Source organism: Coregonus lavaretus, assembly GCF_964263955.1.
Source record: "Coregonus lavaretus genome assembly, chromosome: 11".
In the NCBI taxonomy this organism is placed as follows: domain Eukaryota; kingdom Metazoa; phylum Chordata; class Actinopteri; order Salmoniformes; family Salmonidae; genus Coregonus; species Coregonus lavaretus.
This window is the reverse complement of record NC_139998.1, coordinates 37,412,101-37,428,440: the sequence shown is the minus strand read 5'-3', so window position 1 is coordinate 37,428,440 and position 16,340 is coordinate 37,412,101. Positions and strand designations below refer to the sequence as shown.

The window sequence follows — 16,340 nt, the reverse complement described above, 5'->3', positions numbered from 1 at the left end:
CCGTGGGGGTGGCACACCAGTATCACCAGTAGTACATTTACTGTTAATTACCATACATTTCGAATCTACAATGTTTGGTTACGAGTTGTCAATTTATTAATTGTCTTTTGTTTGAGCGCACTTGTCAAGCTGAATAAGGACACGCACCTGATTACGCATAGAACTAGGCCTAGGCTACCTGCCCTGCGTGCAAATGTAGGCTTATTAATGTGCACATTTTGGTATCTGATACGATTTCTGATTGTCTTAACTCACCATTGTCTTAACTCATTCTCAAAAAAATTTTTTCTTCGCCTCAAAAAGAAAGTAAACGAAGTCTGTTTTTATATCCATTGAGAGTGACAATAGTTCCTCAACTTAGCCTATTTGAAAAATCTTTCCAGCTCTCTCCCTTTCGATAACCACTCAGCATGAAAGGGGAAGAAATGTCATAAAAAAGGCCAACCTGACTACTACTTATCCCTTGCGCAAATAACCTACAGCTGTGTCTGTCTGTCCGGAGCTCACTAGAGATGCATAGCCAATTTGATTTTATAGGATATTTATTTTTATCAGGATATTTTCTACCTGCATGCTGCAATGTTTTTATTTGTTGGCTTTATGTAGGCTATTTTTACATATTGGCAATGGCAATAGAAGTTACTTTTAGATTTGTATCATTTTCATTTAGATAGAATTTTGATTAACCACATGACATTGATTTTGAGATATGAAGACTTTATTATAAATGAAATGAAACTGTTCCACAAAAATGTGCATATGAAAATCATAACTGGCACGCATAGAAATGGTACGATAACTTGGCATTCCAAATGGAAAAGGTTGCCGTCCGCTGGTGTAGCCTATTACCGGCAACTTCAGGAGCATAATGGCAGAATTGGCAAAGGGCAGTGGCAGCGGGAGGAGGAGGGTCTGGTTAGGAACAGGTTTTTTTTCTTCTGGTTAGGCTATATTGATCTCTGGCTCCCTCTTTAGTAATTTGTGTCTTGATTTTGAATTGCAGTGCTTAAAGCATCAGACAAGCTCAGTAACCTACATATAGTTGATTTTATTCAAACAGGGTGTGTCTATATATGGAAAAATACACTTTTAAAATCTTGACCAATCAATTGGTCGAAAGAACAGACTGTCGACCAAGATTTTTTTGGGTCGGGGACAGCCCTAGTTGCAGGCAAGATGGTTCCCTGATCTTCATTCCGAACTGCATTGTTTGAATCTTTCCACCCACTATCTAGAACTTGTACAACTTAGACTAACTTTCCCTTTCATTTAATCTATTGTTTATCATTTGTGCACATTTGTGACCACCTATTGAGAGCATAGTTGTCTTAGGCTGGTTCAACTCACGTTTGTGTTTTGCTGTCATATTCGTGACGCAGATTCTTAGGCAGTGTAACCTGTTGGTTAAAAATGGGTTTGGCATTCGTTTTCCTGTTTACAAGTTTGAGATGTTGGCCTAAGGATAAATCGTAAGTCCATGTTACTAAGAGCTTAACCCTGGTTGAGTTTCATTGTGGTCTCCTTTGCCAGTTTGTAGCATAGCCTGTGGACAGAGCATTGATTGACTCATTCACTCAGGAAGTCATGTATTTTTTCACTGTTTTATTTCTCAATGACAGGAGTGCCTAGTTTCTGGGTTTGTTTGGAAAGGGGGGTGAGGGAGGAGTTTTGCAGACGAAACGTGATGCAACTTTCCCATCCTGTCCATGTCAGACATGCAGTATCTGTAATTATTATTTATTATTATGAGTGTCTCATTGAGAGTGGCCATGTTCTGTGCAGTGTCTCATTGAGTGGCCATGTTCTCTGCAGTGTCTCATTGAGTGGCCATGTTCTGTGCAGTGTCTCATTGAGAGTGGCCATGTTCTCTGCAGTGTCTCATTGAGAGTGGCCATGTTCTGTGCAGTGTCTCATTGAGTGGCCATGTTCTCTGCAGTGTCTCATTGAGTGGCCATGTTCTCTGCAGTGTCTCATTGAGAGTGGCCATGTTCTGTGCAGTGTCTCATTGAGAGTGGCCATGTTCTGTGCAGTGTCTCATTGAGAGTGGCCATGTTCTGTGCAGTGTCTCATTGAGAGTGGCCATGTTCTGTGCAGTGTCTCATTGAGTGGCCATGTTCTGTGCAGTGTCTCGTTGAGAGTGGCCATGTTCTGTGCAGTGTCTCGTTGAGAGTGGCCATGTTCTGTGCAGTGTCTCGTTGAGAGTGGCCATGTTCCGTGCAGTGTCTCATTGAGAGTGGCCATGTTCTGTGCAGTGTCTTTGTTGAGAGTGGCCATGTTCTGTGCAGTGTCTCATTGAGAGTGGCCTTGTTCTGTGCAGTGTCTCATTGAGAGTGGCCATGTTCTGTGCAGTGTCTCATTGAGAGTGGCCTTGTTCTGTGCAGTGTCTCATTGAGAGTGGCCATGTTCTGTGCAGTGTCTCATTGAGAGTGGCCATGTTCTGTGCCGTGTCTCATTGAGAGTGGCCATGTTCTGTGCAGTGTCTCATTGAGAGTGGCCATGTTCTGTGCCGTGTCTCATTGAGAGTGGCCATGTTCTGTGCAGTGTCTCATTGAGAGTGGCCATGTTCTGTGCAGTGTCTCATTGAGAGTGGCCATGTTCTGTGCAGTGTCTCATTGAGAGTGGCCTTGTTCTGTGCAGTGTCTCATTGAGAGTGGCCATGTTCTGTGCAGTGTCTCATTGAGAGTGGCCATGTTCTCTGCAGTGTCTCATTGAGAGTGGCCATGTTCCGTGCAGCGGCTAGCTCCACTCAGAAAACCCACTGAGGTGTCTCTCTATGTAAATAAGGCATCAGTCCCTTCACTGGTTTGAGGATTTTGTCTCCGATCTTAACTTGTCTGGGACAGCTAAATCAGGGCCAAATCGTGTAGTGTACGCCCGGCTTAATATTTATAGTAGTGTCGCTGTCACATACTCAGTTTTCACTGAGCAGTGACTAATATCAGGTTGCATGCACTGAGACGCCCACAGAGTATAGACGTATTTGTTTTCCCTCAGTGTTGTGTCATAGTCTCAAGTGCAATACTTCCTCCTTAAGTACTTCCTTCCATCAGTTGGCTCAGCTTGGAAGTTTAGCTGAGCTGTGCACCCCCCCAATGGCCACTGATGTTTGGGAAAGATTACCATGATGTAACCTTGCTGTGCTGTCTCAGTTGGGGCGCTAAGTTAACAGAGCTGGTTTAATACATCATCCACAGCATAATGATTAACTTAATCATGCTTAAAGATGTATTCAATTTCTAATTTGTTATTGTTACCCATCTACCAATCACTGTCCTTCTTTATGAGGCTTTTGAAAAGCTCCCGGGTCTTTGTAGTTGAATCTGTGCTTGAAATTAAAGACTTGACTGAGGGACCTTACAGATGTTGTACAGTAGGGAAAAAAAGTATTTAGTCAGCCACCAATTGTGCAAGTTCTCCCACTTAAAAAGATGAGAGAGGCCTGTAATTGTCATCATAGGTACACGTCAACTATGACAGACAAAATGAGAAAAAAAAATGTTGAGATCGGGAGAACCTTCCAGAAGGACAACCATCGGTGCAGCACTCCACCAATCAGGCCTTTATGGTAGAGTGGCCAGATGGAAGCCACTCCTCAGTAAAAGGCACATGACAGCCCGCTTGGAGTTTGACAAAATGCACCTGAGAGTCTGAGAGTCTCTCAGACCATGAGAAACAAGATTCTCTGGTCTGATGAAACCAAGATTGAACTCTTTAGCCTGAATGCCAAGCGTCACGTCTGGAGGAAACCTGGCACCATCCCTACGGTGAAGCGTGGTGGTGGCAGCATAATGCTGTGGGGATGTTTTTCAGGGACTGGGAGACTAGTCACGATCGAGGCAAAGATGAACGGAGCAAAGTACAGAGAGGTCCTTGATGAAAACCTGCTCCAGAGCGCTCAGGACCTCAGACTGGGGCGAAGGTTCACCTTCCTACAGGACAACGACCCTAAGCACACAGCCAAGACAACGCAGGAGTGGCTTCGGGACAAGTCTCTGAATGTTCTTGAGTGGCCCAGCCAGAGCCCAGACTTGAGCCTGATCGAACATCTCTGGAGAGATTTGACATAGCTGTGCAGCACCGCTCCCCATCCAACCTGACAGAGCTTGAGAGGATCTGCAGAGAAGAATGGGAGAAACTCTCCAAATACATGTGCACCAAGCTTGTAGCGTCATACACTAGAAGACTCGAGGCTGTAATCGCTGCCAAAGGTGCTTCGACAAAGTGCTGAGGAAAGGGTCTGAATACTTAAGTAAATGTGATATTTCCGTATTTTTTTTAAATATATATGCAAACATGTCTAAAAACCTGTTTTTGCTTTGTCATTGTGGGGTATTGTGTGTAGATTGATGAGGGTAAAAAAAACAATTTAATCAATTTTAGAATAAGTCTAACGTAACAAAATGTGGAAAAAGTCAAGGGGTCTTATTCATACTGGTAAATCAATTAAGAACAAATTCTTATTTACAATGACGACCTGTCAGGGAGCGGGCTCAGCATGTATAACCCGCAAATAGGTGTGGCAAGGAACAGTCTTTTGTGCAGAACTTTTTGAATTTGTGGTGAATGTTTTTTTAGATCATGACCAGCTCATGTCCTCCATGAATGTTGTGACACATCATGTTGTAAATCAGTGTCTCGGTTTCTCTTACCTGGGAATAACTGGAGGGCTGTCGTGCAAGTATGTCATACTCTGTCAGGAACATGAACTGGTTCCAGGTACACACAATGTTGTCCTGCTCATACCACAGCTCTTCAAACAAAAACACCTGTCACTGAATAGCGTGTAAAGGAAGGAATGAAAACAGTGAATGGAATCAAAATGTCCTCATTCATCATTTGCCTTTTGTCCATGATTTCAGTCTTTCATTTGTGATGCTTTATTGCAAAACGTGTGATTAATTTGATTGCCCCTATTTCCTCTCTCTCCCCCTCTTCCCAGTCTGCCGATGATGGAACCGCCTTCCAAAAAGGAGCTGATGCCCATGTCCAAGCGGCCAGATGAGTGGAAGGACCCCTGGCGCCGGTCCAAATCCCCCAGGAGACTTCCGGGCATGTCTGGGTCACCACCGCGGGGCCGCCGGCGACACCGGCCTTCTGGATCCTCTGTCTCACTGTCCAACTCATCTAGGTAGCTTTCAATTCAGCCTTACATCTACTTTGGTACTCTGCCTTACATCAACACCTATTTTCTGCAGTATTTCAATCTACTTGAGTGCTAGGTGTTTGTGTGTGTGTGTGTGTTAAAGAGTGAGGTTAAGTGTGGGTTCTGTTCTGCAGGTCTTCGTCCCGCTCTTCCTCCTACACAGGCTCCGGTTCATCCCGCTCTCGGTCTCGCTCAGGCTCCTCGTCCTTCAGCTCGTACTCCAGCCACTCATCCCAGCGCAGCTCCTTCAGCGGCAGCCGCTCCAGGTCCGTCACACACTCTGCCTTCCTGTCTGTCTGTCCACGCACACCACCACCTAACACTGTCTGTTGAATAGGACACTCATTCACTGAGTATATGGTAACCTTTAATAACCTATGGTCTCCCATAAGATAGCTGACAGAGATGACTTAGGGTTGTATTAATCTTGGGCTTCTGTTTATCTCACTGCAGGTCCAGATCGTTCTCATCGTCTCCATCGCCGACCCCTTCAGCACAGAGGAACGCCAAGGATAAAGTCGAGGACCCACCAGCCCTAGGGCCGAAAGGGTACAGCCATACCCATTCATCCATAGACATGCTGTATATTCATCATACACAACTCACACAGATAATTTGTACTTTTCCTTTCATGGCTCATGAGTCAATAGGTACTGAGTCAATATTAATACTTCAAAGTCTTACATAATAATAGGGTAGTTTGCATTTAATTTACATGCTATATTGTTCACCTTAGACGTGTAGCTAGCATGCTTCTGGTATTAGTCTATAGTCAATCAGTCTCTTGAACAAAGCATGGGTTTTGCCCTCATTAGTATGACGTGTGAATGCTGCACACCAAACAACAAAGCAATGCACTCTTATCCTCAAGCGTCCCATTGAAGCCTGGTACACCTCCCCCTCCTCGTAGGGAGAAGGCTCCCCCCAGGAAGGCTCCCAGCCCACCACTGCCAGGCCAGCCTGGGAAACCCCCCAAACCCACCCCGGAGGGGGGCAAGCCCGCCAACCCCCACGAGGGAGGCCGACCCATGCCGCCTCGGGAGGGAGGCCGACCCATGCCGCCTCGGGAGGGGGGCCGACCCATGCCGCCTCGGGAGGGGGGCCGACCCATGCCGCCTCGGGAGGGGGGCCGACCCATGCCGCCTCGGGAGGGGGGCCGACCCATGCCGCCTCGGGAGGGGGGCCGACCCATGCCTCCTCGGGAGGGGGGCCGACCCATGCCGCCTCGGGAGGGGGGCCGACCCATGCCGCCTCGGGAGGGGGGCCGACCCATGCCTCCTCGGGAGGGGGGCCGACCCATGCCGCCTCGGGAGGGGGGCCGACCCATGCCGCCTCGGGAGGGGGGCCGACCCATGCCGCCTCGGGAGGGGGGCCGACCCATGCCGCCTCGGGAGGGAAGCAAACCCCTCAACCTGCGGGAGGGCCGACGGAAGGAGAGGCAGCAGCACAACCCACCCAGGAGGTAGGACAGAAGTACACACTTCTACTGGTCAGAGATGGCCATCCGTCTATCACAAGTTCCTCTGTCACATATTAACAGAGCCAACCTGAGAGATCAAGGTTATCCAATGATATACCAAGTAGGGATGGGCATTTGAAATGATTTTACTATTCAAATGATATCATGACATTTGTTTGTATATTTGGATAGTCGAAATGCTGCACACAAATAAAATGCTCTTGACCAATCAAAATGACGCAAAAACACATGGCAGAGGTAAACAGCGGACAGACTGCATTTCCCCGCTAGTTTTGGCTAACAGCAAAAGTGAAAGAGAAGTCTGATTTTCACCGATATTCTGTTACAAAAAGGTTTTCTGGTGAGTGTTTTGCATTGATCTGTTTCAGGTCTTGTTGCGCGCCTATAATTGCTATTAATATTTTGAAGTGTACCGATGTCAGGGCAGACTGGAGGGCTAAATGCGCAGCAGTAGCTCAACGCACTGTTATAAAAGCTAAATTGTGTTTTATTAAATTAAGAATTTCAAGTGTCATGGTACATCCTTGCAGCTAACAATGTCACCAAGGATAATTTAAATGTAATTTAGACAAAGCTTTTTCATTGTTAAAATAGGCCTACAATTATTTAATTTTTTTAAATGAACACTCACTCAAGTAATCGAACACTTGTTCAATTAACCGTGCCCATCCCTAATACCAAGGTTCAATGATTGTTCAAAATATGGCCACAAATCAAGGAGTTTGTATTTTTTATTACTAGCTTATTGCAGTGAACTCTACACTAACTAGAGACTTCACCGGATCGCATTTGAATATTTTGTAAATTAAGGTGTTATCCTTATTTTCAGGCAGTATGTCACAGGTAGGCCTAATACCGGGCGTATTTGTGAGTGTGTGGGTTTTTTATTGAACTTGCACGACAAGTATCCCTCAGCTCACAATGCCACTTTGTATGGCAGGTAGATTTGCATCAGCAGGACTGTGTGTTGGTGAAATAACTATCCTCTGTCTCTGGGTCAGCTGATGGCCATGTCTGGGCCTGCATGGGGAAGAACCCAGGTCTGGTGCTGTGGTCAGGGGAAGGGGAAGGACAGTAAAAGGGTAGGAAAGGACAGCGAGGGGGCGAGCCACTGGCTGTGGTTTCTCTGCCTGCATGGGTAGAATGCACTAGGCTCACGCTGTGTGGGTGGCGTGGTTCTCCCTGTGGAAAATCTAATGTAAAACCTGTTAACCGGGGGTCCTGCAGCTCTAAAGACTCATTGTGCTCCCCTGTAAAATGTTAATTTATTGACTTGACTGCATGTTTATGTAAGTCATTTTGTTCAGAAATGATTCATAGTTAATGGAGCTAAGATTTGACACTTTTCCTTGACACCTTTTATTTAGTGGAACATTAACCATTACGTAATTTCATACCATGGATACATTTTGAATAATGTATGAATGCTTTTCTTTCAATCTCTTTTTAGAGTGTTGATGTGATTGAAACATGGAGGGCTGGCGTGAAAAGTAGTAAAGTAAAGATATTTGCGCATTCTATTAACTTCTGATGTTTATGCCCATCGTTCTAAGAAATGGTGATAAGTAAGACGGGTACAAGATGGATGTGTGTGCATCTTAACGGCTGTCAAGAAATTACGTTATTTCAATGGGTGTTTAGATCACATTAAAACCATGTAATTTATCACACAGCTCAGCCACAACCTGGCACTACTCATTAATTTTAACAAAATATTCTGTCACTCAGAGATTAATGTGCCGCTGGGAGGTTCCCTTTGCAAGAGGAGTAGGTTGAAGACTGTTGTAGGCTATTTCCTAGGTTTTCTTCTCAGGTGAACTTGTGTAGTCAGTCACGACGTGACTTGATGTTAGTGGCGTCATATGAACACAGTTATTGTTCCTGCTCTGAGGGAAATCTCCCTTAATCTGTGATGCACCACTCTACTCCACTGCAGGGACAACAGTTTGTTTTCAGTTAATGAATGTGACCTATAACGCCTTGCCAAGTATGCAATTGGACTGATTAGTTGTTACTGTGATGTACAATCTACTATTAAAATTATGATGATCTCTTCGTTCACTGAAATATGTGCATCTTTCTCTCTCCCCTCTCTCTCTCTATTCCCCTGTTGCAGGCGGACAGTCAGTGGCAGTGTGAGTGGCAGTAGTTACTCTGGTTCCAGCTCTCGGTCCAGATCCCGCTCCTCCTCTGTCTCCATCTCACGCTCTGGATCCAAGAAGTCCAGGTAGGAAGAACCGATCCCACTTCCACTAACTTTCACTACACTGCTTTAAAAGCTGACAATTTAGAGTATTTTGCCTCAGAAATGATTTATTGACTCGGTGCCGGTACCCCCTGTATATAGCCTCGTTATTGTTATTTTATTGTGTTACTTTATTTTTTATTTTACGTTAGTTTAGTTAGTAAATATTTTTTTAGCTCCATTTCTTGAACTGCATTGTTGGTTAAGGGCTTGTAAGTAAGCATTTCACGGTAAGGTCTACACCTGTTGTATTCGGCGCATGTGACAAATAACATTTGATTTGATGCAGGTACCACTTTGAAACTGACATTTTATTGAATCCCTTCTCTCTTCTTGTTTTTCTTTGCTATTTATCCACTGGTCAACTACCTAGAAAATCCAGGTACTATGTCAATTTTTATCTGCCATCTATATTACCCTGGCCTGTACATCTGCCCCTCTCTTCTTTCATCTTAACTGTGATTCATCTTAACCCCCATTTTGCCCCACCACCCACTCATTCACTACCTTCTGTTCTTGTGTGTTTTAATCATAATTTGTCATCCTTAAATAAACATTTTCCCCCACTACAAATATCAATATTCGGTCAATATTTCCTTTAGTATGAGTTAGTGTGTGTACAGGTTTTTGTGACACAGCACTGAGTCTCTCCCTGTGTCCTGTGTGGTCCCTGTGTAGGTCTCTGAGTGTGAGCAGTGTGTCCTCGGCCTCCTCCAGCAGCAGCTCAGTGAGGAGCGCTGACTCAGATGACATGTACGCTGACCTGGCCAGCCCTGTGTCATCAGCCAGTTCCTGCTCCCCCACCCCCGGACAGCCCCACGCCCGCAAGGAGAGGGGCCCGCCACGGGACAGGGGTCCCAACAAGGACAAAGGTAGCAGCTAGGCTTTTGTCATAGACTCTGCGATTCACTCTGGATTGTATTGTGGTTGACGTGTCATCACAGAATGACAGCATTTAGTGGTTCTATGGGTTGTATGTTAGTGATGTATACTGTCTGCTCTCCACAGGGAAGCCCACTAAGAAAGATGAGCCCCATCCCCCCAGAGAGGACCGGAGGAAGATGGATCCCTCAGGCCTCCCTCACAGAAACACCCACGGCTCCATGCCCAGGTCTGGGCCTGGCAGCAGGGGACACGGGCCTGGCGGCCACCCCATGCACCCACCCCACGGTCCCCCCATGGGACCCCCTGGAGGCTACGGCCAGCACAAAGACATCAAACTCACGCTTCTCAACAAGGTGACTACTGCTGGATTTACTGTTGAAAGTAAACTGCTCTCACCTCAACCCAAATAGACTGGGTTGTGAGTGATGAGTCTCTGAATTACTCGTAAGAATATGTAGATTAGTGTTGTCACGATACTAGTATCGAGGGAAATGGTCCTAATGTTGGAAAAAACTGCCTTATGTTGCCACCCAGAGTCACATTTATTTATTTTGCAAGCTATAGCACACAATATTTTACAAAAGTAGGTTTTAAATGACCACAGAGTTCACTCTGCTTCATGTTTTCTTTTTTTGCCAAGGACAATACTGGTATCGTGACAACACTAATTTAGATATGAGTGACACTAATGTCATTACAGGGTTTAGAGGTCTGAGTATCTTTGGGGAAGGACAGTTTGAACAGTCAATGTAATAAGTGTCTGACTTCCTCATGCTCTTATCAGTCAGACTGAATAACTAGATGTAGTAATATCAAGCCTCTGTATACCATACTTTTGGTATCGCTGATATTTTCTCTGGGTAGACTGTGTATATACACACATTATTTGAATGCCACCATTGAACATTGAGCAAATGTGATTTTATCTCATTTTAATGTACTACATTTTGCATTTTTGCTTGTGAACTGTCTGACTAACAATGTCTCTCTCTCTCACTCTGTAGCAGCAGGCAGAGCGGGGTAACAGGAAGCGATACATGCCTTCAGACAAGGACAGGCCTACCTCTCCACTCAGCAAGAGGATAGCATTGTCTCCTGAGAGAGGTGAGGGCCTCAAACTGTCCAGAAAACGCCTTAGTCTGACATGAATAATGTGTTCTTCCCAAGGAACTCACACACACACACACAAAGATGTGGTTTGGTATACCAAATGTGGAAATCCAACTACCAGAGAAACCTTGCAGTAGGCTGCATTATCTGTTCTTCTTATATGCTACACAGCCACACTAGATTAGACTGACCGAGACAAGCTGTCTGTGTTGAACCTAGTCATTCATCTGAGGCCACACTTCCCTGCTGTATGTAATCAACTTCCCGTCAATGTCCTGCAGGTCGTGGTGACAGGAGGATGCCTGGACGGCCCCCACTCTCTCCTAGAATGGACCGGCCCAGAGGCCAGGGCCCTCGCCCCATGCCACCACCGGGAGAAAGGTAGGTGCCCTCTGTGCTGCTTCTCATCCAAGACTACACACACAACCACAACCTACCACCTCTTTGTTGGTGCTGCCCTTCACCACTGCAGTAGTGATGTCATTTTAGGATGTTAGAGTAACCACAAGCCTTTGTTTTGAATGTGGAACAAGTCACAAAAATGGAAGCCCCAGAAGTATATGATATACACCAATAATACACAGGGCATGTGACCATGATGTCACTATTTATACATCTACACGTATCCTCTCTATCCAGGTACATTTATCCACATGATAACCGTTGTAAATTGTCATAGGCATGTGGCATTAAACCCAAACATGTAATTTATCTCTTTAGAAAACGTCCGCTGTCCCCACCACCCAAGTCGTCTGGGAAAGGTCCAGGGGGGTTGTCCTCGGGCTCAGGCAAGCAGCCCCCAGGCGGCCCAGGCTCAGGCTCTGGCAAGCCCAGCAGCACACTGTCCCGCCGTGAGGAGCTGCTGAAACAGCTCAAAGCTGTGGAGGATGCCATCGCCCGCAAGAGGGCCAAGATCCCAGGGAAATAACCCTCACCCTGCCCGCCCGCCTGTCTACCCAAGTCGCCCAGGCAACATCAAGCATCAAGGGACATAAGTCACCAATACCTGTCAAGAAGCCTAGCGTTCTCTGGAAATGTAAAAAAAAGGTGTCTTTCCCAAAATGTAAAGGCCATTGTGTAATTGTTCCTGAACAAAATGGCCACCAAAACATTTCTGCTTGTTTGCCCTCAGAGAGAGGTTGTCTAAAATATATTTTACAGTGCTGAACAAAAGTAGTAGCAGGGTGTCACTGTTGCTCGCTCTTGTCTATTTAGTGAGAAGGAACAATCTTCCCATTGTGTCTCATTGATAAGGTGAATTTATATACTTTTGATCCACACTCTGTTTCTCTCTGTCTGCCCCTTTTACTGTCTCTTATCTCTCTCATGTCTTAGATTTTTTTTTTGTGGGGTCGAGTGCTGGTCTTGCCCCATTTGTTCAGTTCTGAAGATCCTGGAAACTGCCTCTAGTCTCCCAACTGGTTCTCTGTACAAACATTCATCTGTATTCATTCAGAATGAGAAACATGCTCACAGGACCTCTTTTTCATGGTGGTCGTGTCTTAACCAATGACTTCTCCTGTTCTAGGTCTGTGCGTTGTGTTCTCTTAGTGTTCATTTTACATACCGTGTACAATAATAGTGAGCATTTGACAAGCACCCATTTTTTTCAAGTGTATGATTGTAGAGAACAAATTGATAGTGATGTGAAGTATTGCTTTTTTTAATCTACCAAAAGAATCTCTAGCTCTTCTCAAGTAATTTACTGTGTTTTATTTGTCCCACATTTTTAGTTGACAGAGTATGAGAGATGGATTGGGGACACCGGAGAATAAGGAGTGTGTCTTGCTTTTGTGACAAAAGGCTTCTAAATAAACTATTTTGATAAAGAGAAACCATCTGTTGTGTCTCTTCCTTCTCCACAATCCTACATGAATTTGATAAATGGATCCATCAATCACTTGTTTTCTATTGTTCCTCACAAGAGATGAAGTGCAATGTATTGCATGTTTATGTACATTTTCACTACTAAATATAATTTGAAAAACTAGGGTTTCTCATGATTACTGCGGATCTTATGAATGCTAATGGTCAGGACACATTATGCTTGCTTGGGTGGGGCAAGGACATCACAGATGCATTCTGATTAACCAATGACATTTGGTGCTTTTCCATTGGCAGTCAATGGCTGGGCTGAGGATTCAGGCAATTACTCTGGAAATGAGACTGTAGGCAAATGTGATTCCATGTAGAAGACTGTTCAATGGTACAAGTCCTATTGAGTTAACATGTTTGTTCTTCGGGGCAGGGATTTGATCATTGGAAAGTTCATGGTACTTGCCCTTATTGGACTCCTCATCTCAGTTTTCACTGAGCCTCTTCAGAGTGGCAGATGTGAATTTGTATCTCTCAGACATGTTAATCAGTAAGCAGACTGATAGTCTAGGGTCCGTTTCATCATGAATGTATTAGAACACATGCTCTAGTAGTCTATCTGCATACAGTGTGATTATTCTGCATACTAAAAGTCCCATACACTGCCTGCTCATTAGCTTACAGATAGAGGGAACTTCTACTATATCACAAAGAACAATACCTATTTATAATGAAGCATGTTTACTGAAACCATGTGGAGTCCTTTCCAGATTTCTCTTTGCCTGTTTATTGGCTTGATGGTGAGGATACCTGTCATTTTGACAATCTCGCCTGATAATGTTTGTCATTATAATGTATACTTACTGGTATGCCCAGTTCTCACTGCTGTACAAACGCCTTATCTGCTTTCTTTGTAACTGACTTGTATTTCTAGAACCAACTCTGTTGGAAAGGTTTCAATCAGGAAAAACACATGAAAAATACTTACGGGAATCGTGGCATCTCCTTGTTCAGTAAGGGTAGGGCTCAGACAGTTTAGATGGGCAGGGAGAGATGAGGCTATTGTGATAAAACCATTGATTGCATTAGAGTGGGAAGATCCAGGCTGCAGGAGAAAGTGTTCACCTTGTAGGAAGGCTGATGAGGTTGTCTAGTGAAGCAGCTACGTAAATATACTGTAATGAGAATTCATCAATCATCATGCTCCGTTTATCATGCTGAATTTAACATGAGCAAATATATTTACAGTTTTTTCCCCCTTTAATTTTTTTGCATACAGTATGTGGTTACATTTATTATTGGTAGAAACCCATGAGAAGGTGTAGTAGGATAGGCCAAAATTAGGCTACATTTATTGTTGGATGCAGATTTGATCCGTTTTATCAGTGTGTGTATAAATGAACAGTTTTGTTACATATCTTCATAATTCCTAGCTTCTGTCTTGACTATGAAAACATCAGTAAGATTACTGTCTGTCAAGGGATGCAGGCTGTCTGATAGTAGGCCTATGGTCAGTATATTGATTATAGCAGATAATCAAATCAATATGGATGAGTATGTATGTGTGTACACAAGCTCATATGGATTAATGTAATAACAGGTGATGTAATGCTGATGTAAACACAAGCCAAGTCCTGACAGTGGGGACACTCACTGTAGGAAAGAGGAAGCAGGGAACTGAATATAGTGATTTCCATTTCCTCCTACATACGGATTTCCCCAAGCAGGTAGTAAGTAGACTTGCCTATAAATTGAAGGATCACTGGCATTATGGCACAAACAGAGCATAAGCACCTGGGCTCCTCTACTAACAAATATATATTTGATATTTGAAAATGCCAGGTCTATTCAAGATTATGCAGGTACGTGAGAGATTGACTGCCCTGATTGGATGAAATGTAGCTACACCTGAATTAATGTTGGGTTACATTTTTATCCATCATTTTGGATTGGCCTTATTCAAATGGTAATTTCTAAATGTAGTTATGTTCGTTTTTATTAATTTATTTCAATCCTTTGCAGACTCTACTTTTACTTGGTATTTTTATTGCTAAATTGACTTGGGCATCAGAGGCACACAAGCATAAGGGATGCTTCAGTGCAGAAGAACTGGAGGATGGAGCTCTTAAGATCTTGCGCCGAAACCGGTACCTGACAGACGGTCATATTGATGAAACACAGTATCACAAACGGGGTACGAAGAAGACCTGCCCTGCTGTGCTTCATTCACAGTCAGTAGACTACAACAACCGTTCAGTCTCCCCCTGGCGGTACAGGTAAGGCATCTTTTTCTACTCCAAGTAAATACTTTCTGGATAGGTCTAACAGTTTTATAGCCTCGTACGAACCATCCTGATCTCGCGAGCTCACATTCTGTTTCGCGACACAGAATGTGAGCAAAGAACGTGAGCTCCGAGATCAGGATGGTTCGTACGCGAGGCTACAATTATACCCATGCAGCCGTAATATTCTCAGTCGGACAATAACATAATTTGTGTCAATGTGCATGCCATATGGCTAGGAAATACATTTTTGAATAGCATTATTAATTGATTAATTGGCTATTTGGATAATTGGAATGTCACTTTTCTCACAGTATCGATATCATGGAGGGACGATTCCCTGAGAAGATTGTTGTTGCTGAATGTCTATGCAAGGGATGTATCATCGTCAAAGGGCCCGGACATCACAGCGCCGAATACGAAGATTATGGATATAACTCTGTGCCGATAGTGCAATCCCAGATGGTTTTGATAAAGACCGTATGCCCGAACAACCCAGAAAAATACTCATTCACATCAGACTTTGTCAAAGTGCCCATTGCCTGCACTTGCGTTAAGGCCAGGACATATTAAGTGCCTCTCATAGAGGAATTTTTTTAGACAAACTGTAGTGACATGTTTCACATTTTGTTGTGTTTGTTTTAAAATGCACTTAAGTTATTGAAAGTATAACACTATGCTTATGGATTGTAAGCTATCGAGAATACATGGATTTTTACATGACACTCTTAGATAAATTAATGTAGTATTTGTGTTGCAAGGTTGTATTTATTTGATTATCTATTAACTATTTATTAGTCTCGTCTAAACAGACGGGTTTCCTCCCACAATGTACCAATGTTCCGGCTGTTGCTCATAGGTCTGGGTTTCAGAGACTAACTATTTATTAAACTATGTTCTCAAACTATTTATTTATCTATGAATTTTGGTGACTTTTGTTCTTCTGTTCCTGTTGTCCCATCACCATAATCAAACATTTTAGATAGCTGCCTCTGTTAAAATTGGAAATGGTAAATATTCGAATTTTCAGACATCTGCTATAATAATCGTTTGATTAGGCTATTCATCAGTTTTGATTTTGACAAATTGTACGTGGGTGATTTATAGAAATGTAGCATAATTTATGGAATTGTATTGTTGTTTTCTTAATAAAGATTGCTAATGAAATATCTGCCCATCTTGCTTTATTTAGGCCAGCCTACAAATTCAAGAATGACAGATCTTCCTTATGCTTGACCAATAAGCCACTTGATCAGTAGACAAAGTGGTTTAATTTAGGATTAAAGGTGGATAAATCTATATACTAAATAATATATACTAAGGTTATTAAATAGGCTAAACAAAGCAACACACAGCCTTGCATTATTACATTAGCCAACA

General features: G+C 43.7%; 2 protein-coding genes across 2 annotated transcripts in view; both read left to right on the top strand.

Annotated features, from left to right (window-relative positions):
• Nucleotides 1-12,692, top strand: part of zc3h18 (zinc finger CCCH-type containing 18) — a 35,509-nt gene extending 22,817 nt beyond the window's left edge. Inside the window, exons 10-19 of the mRNA XM_084171643.1 lie at nucleotides 4,940-5,128; nucleotides 5,278-5,409; nucleotides 5,597-5,692; nucleotides 6,054-6,605; nucleotides 8,740-8,850; nucleotides 9,547-9,740; nucleotides 9,877-10,106; nucleotides 10,758-10,857; nucleotides 11,145-11,244; nucleotides 11,584-12,692. Of these exons, the coding sequence (XP_084027769.1) occupies nucleotides 4,940-5,128; nucleotides 5,278-5,409; nucleotides 5,597-5,692; nucleotides 6,054-6,605; nucleotides 8,740-8,850; nucleotides 9,547-9,740; nucleotides 9,877-10,106; nucleotides 10,758-10,857; nucleotides 11,145-11,244; nucleotides 11,584-11,791 (1,912 nt within the window). The 3' untranslated portion in view covers nucleotides 11,792-12,692. The remainder of the gene's footprint in view (nucleotides 1-4,939; nucleotides 5,129-5,277; nucleotides 5,410-5,596; nucleotides 5,693-6,053; nucleotides 6,606-8,739; nucleotides 8,851-9,546; nucleotides 9,741-9,876; nucleotides 10,107-10,757; nucleotides 10,858-11,144; nucleotides 11,245-11,583) is intronic.
• A 1,821-nt stretch (nucleotides 12,693-14,513) lies between these two features.
• Nucleotides 14,514-15,533, top strand: il17c (interleukin 17c; the record flags this gene model as incomplete). Its single annotated transcript, XM_084171073.1, has 3 exons — nucleotides 14,514-14,540; nucleotides 14,701-14,954; nucleotides 15,275-15,533. 3 exons carry the CDS (start codon nucleotides 14,514-14,516, stop codon nucleotides 15,531-15,533), a joined length of 540 nt encoding a protein of 179 aa, XP_084027199.1.
• Nucleotides 15,534-16,340: the final 807 nt, after the last annotated feature.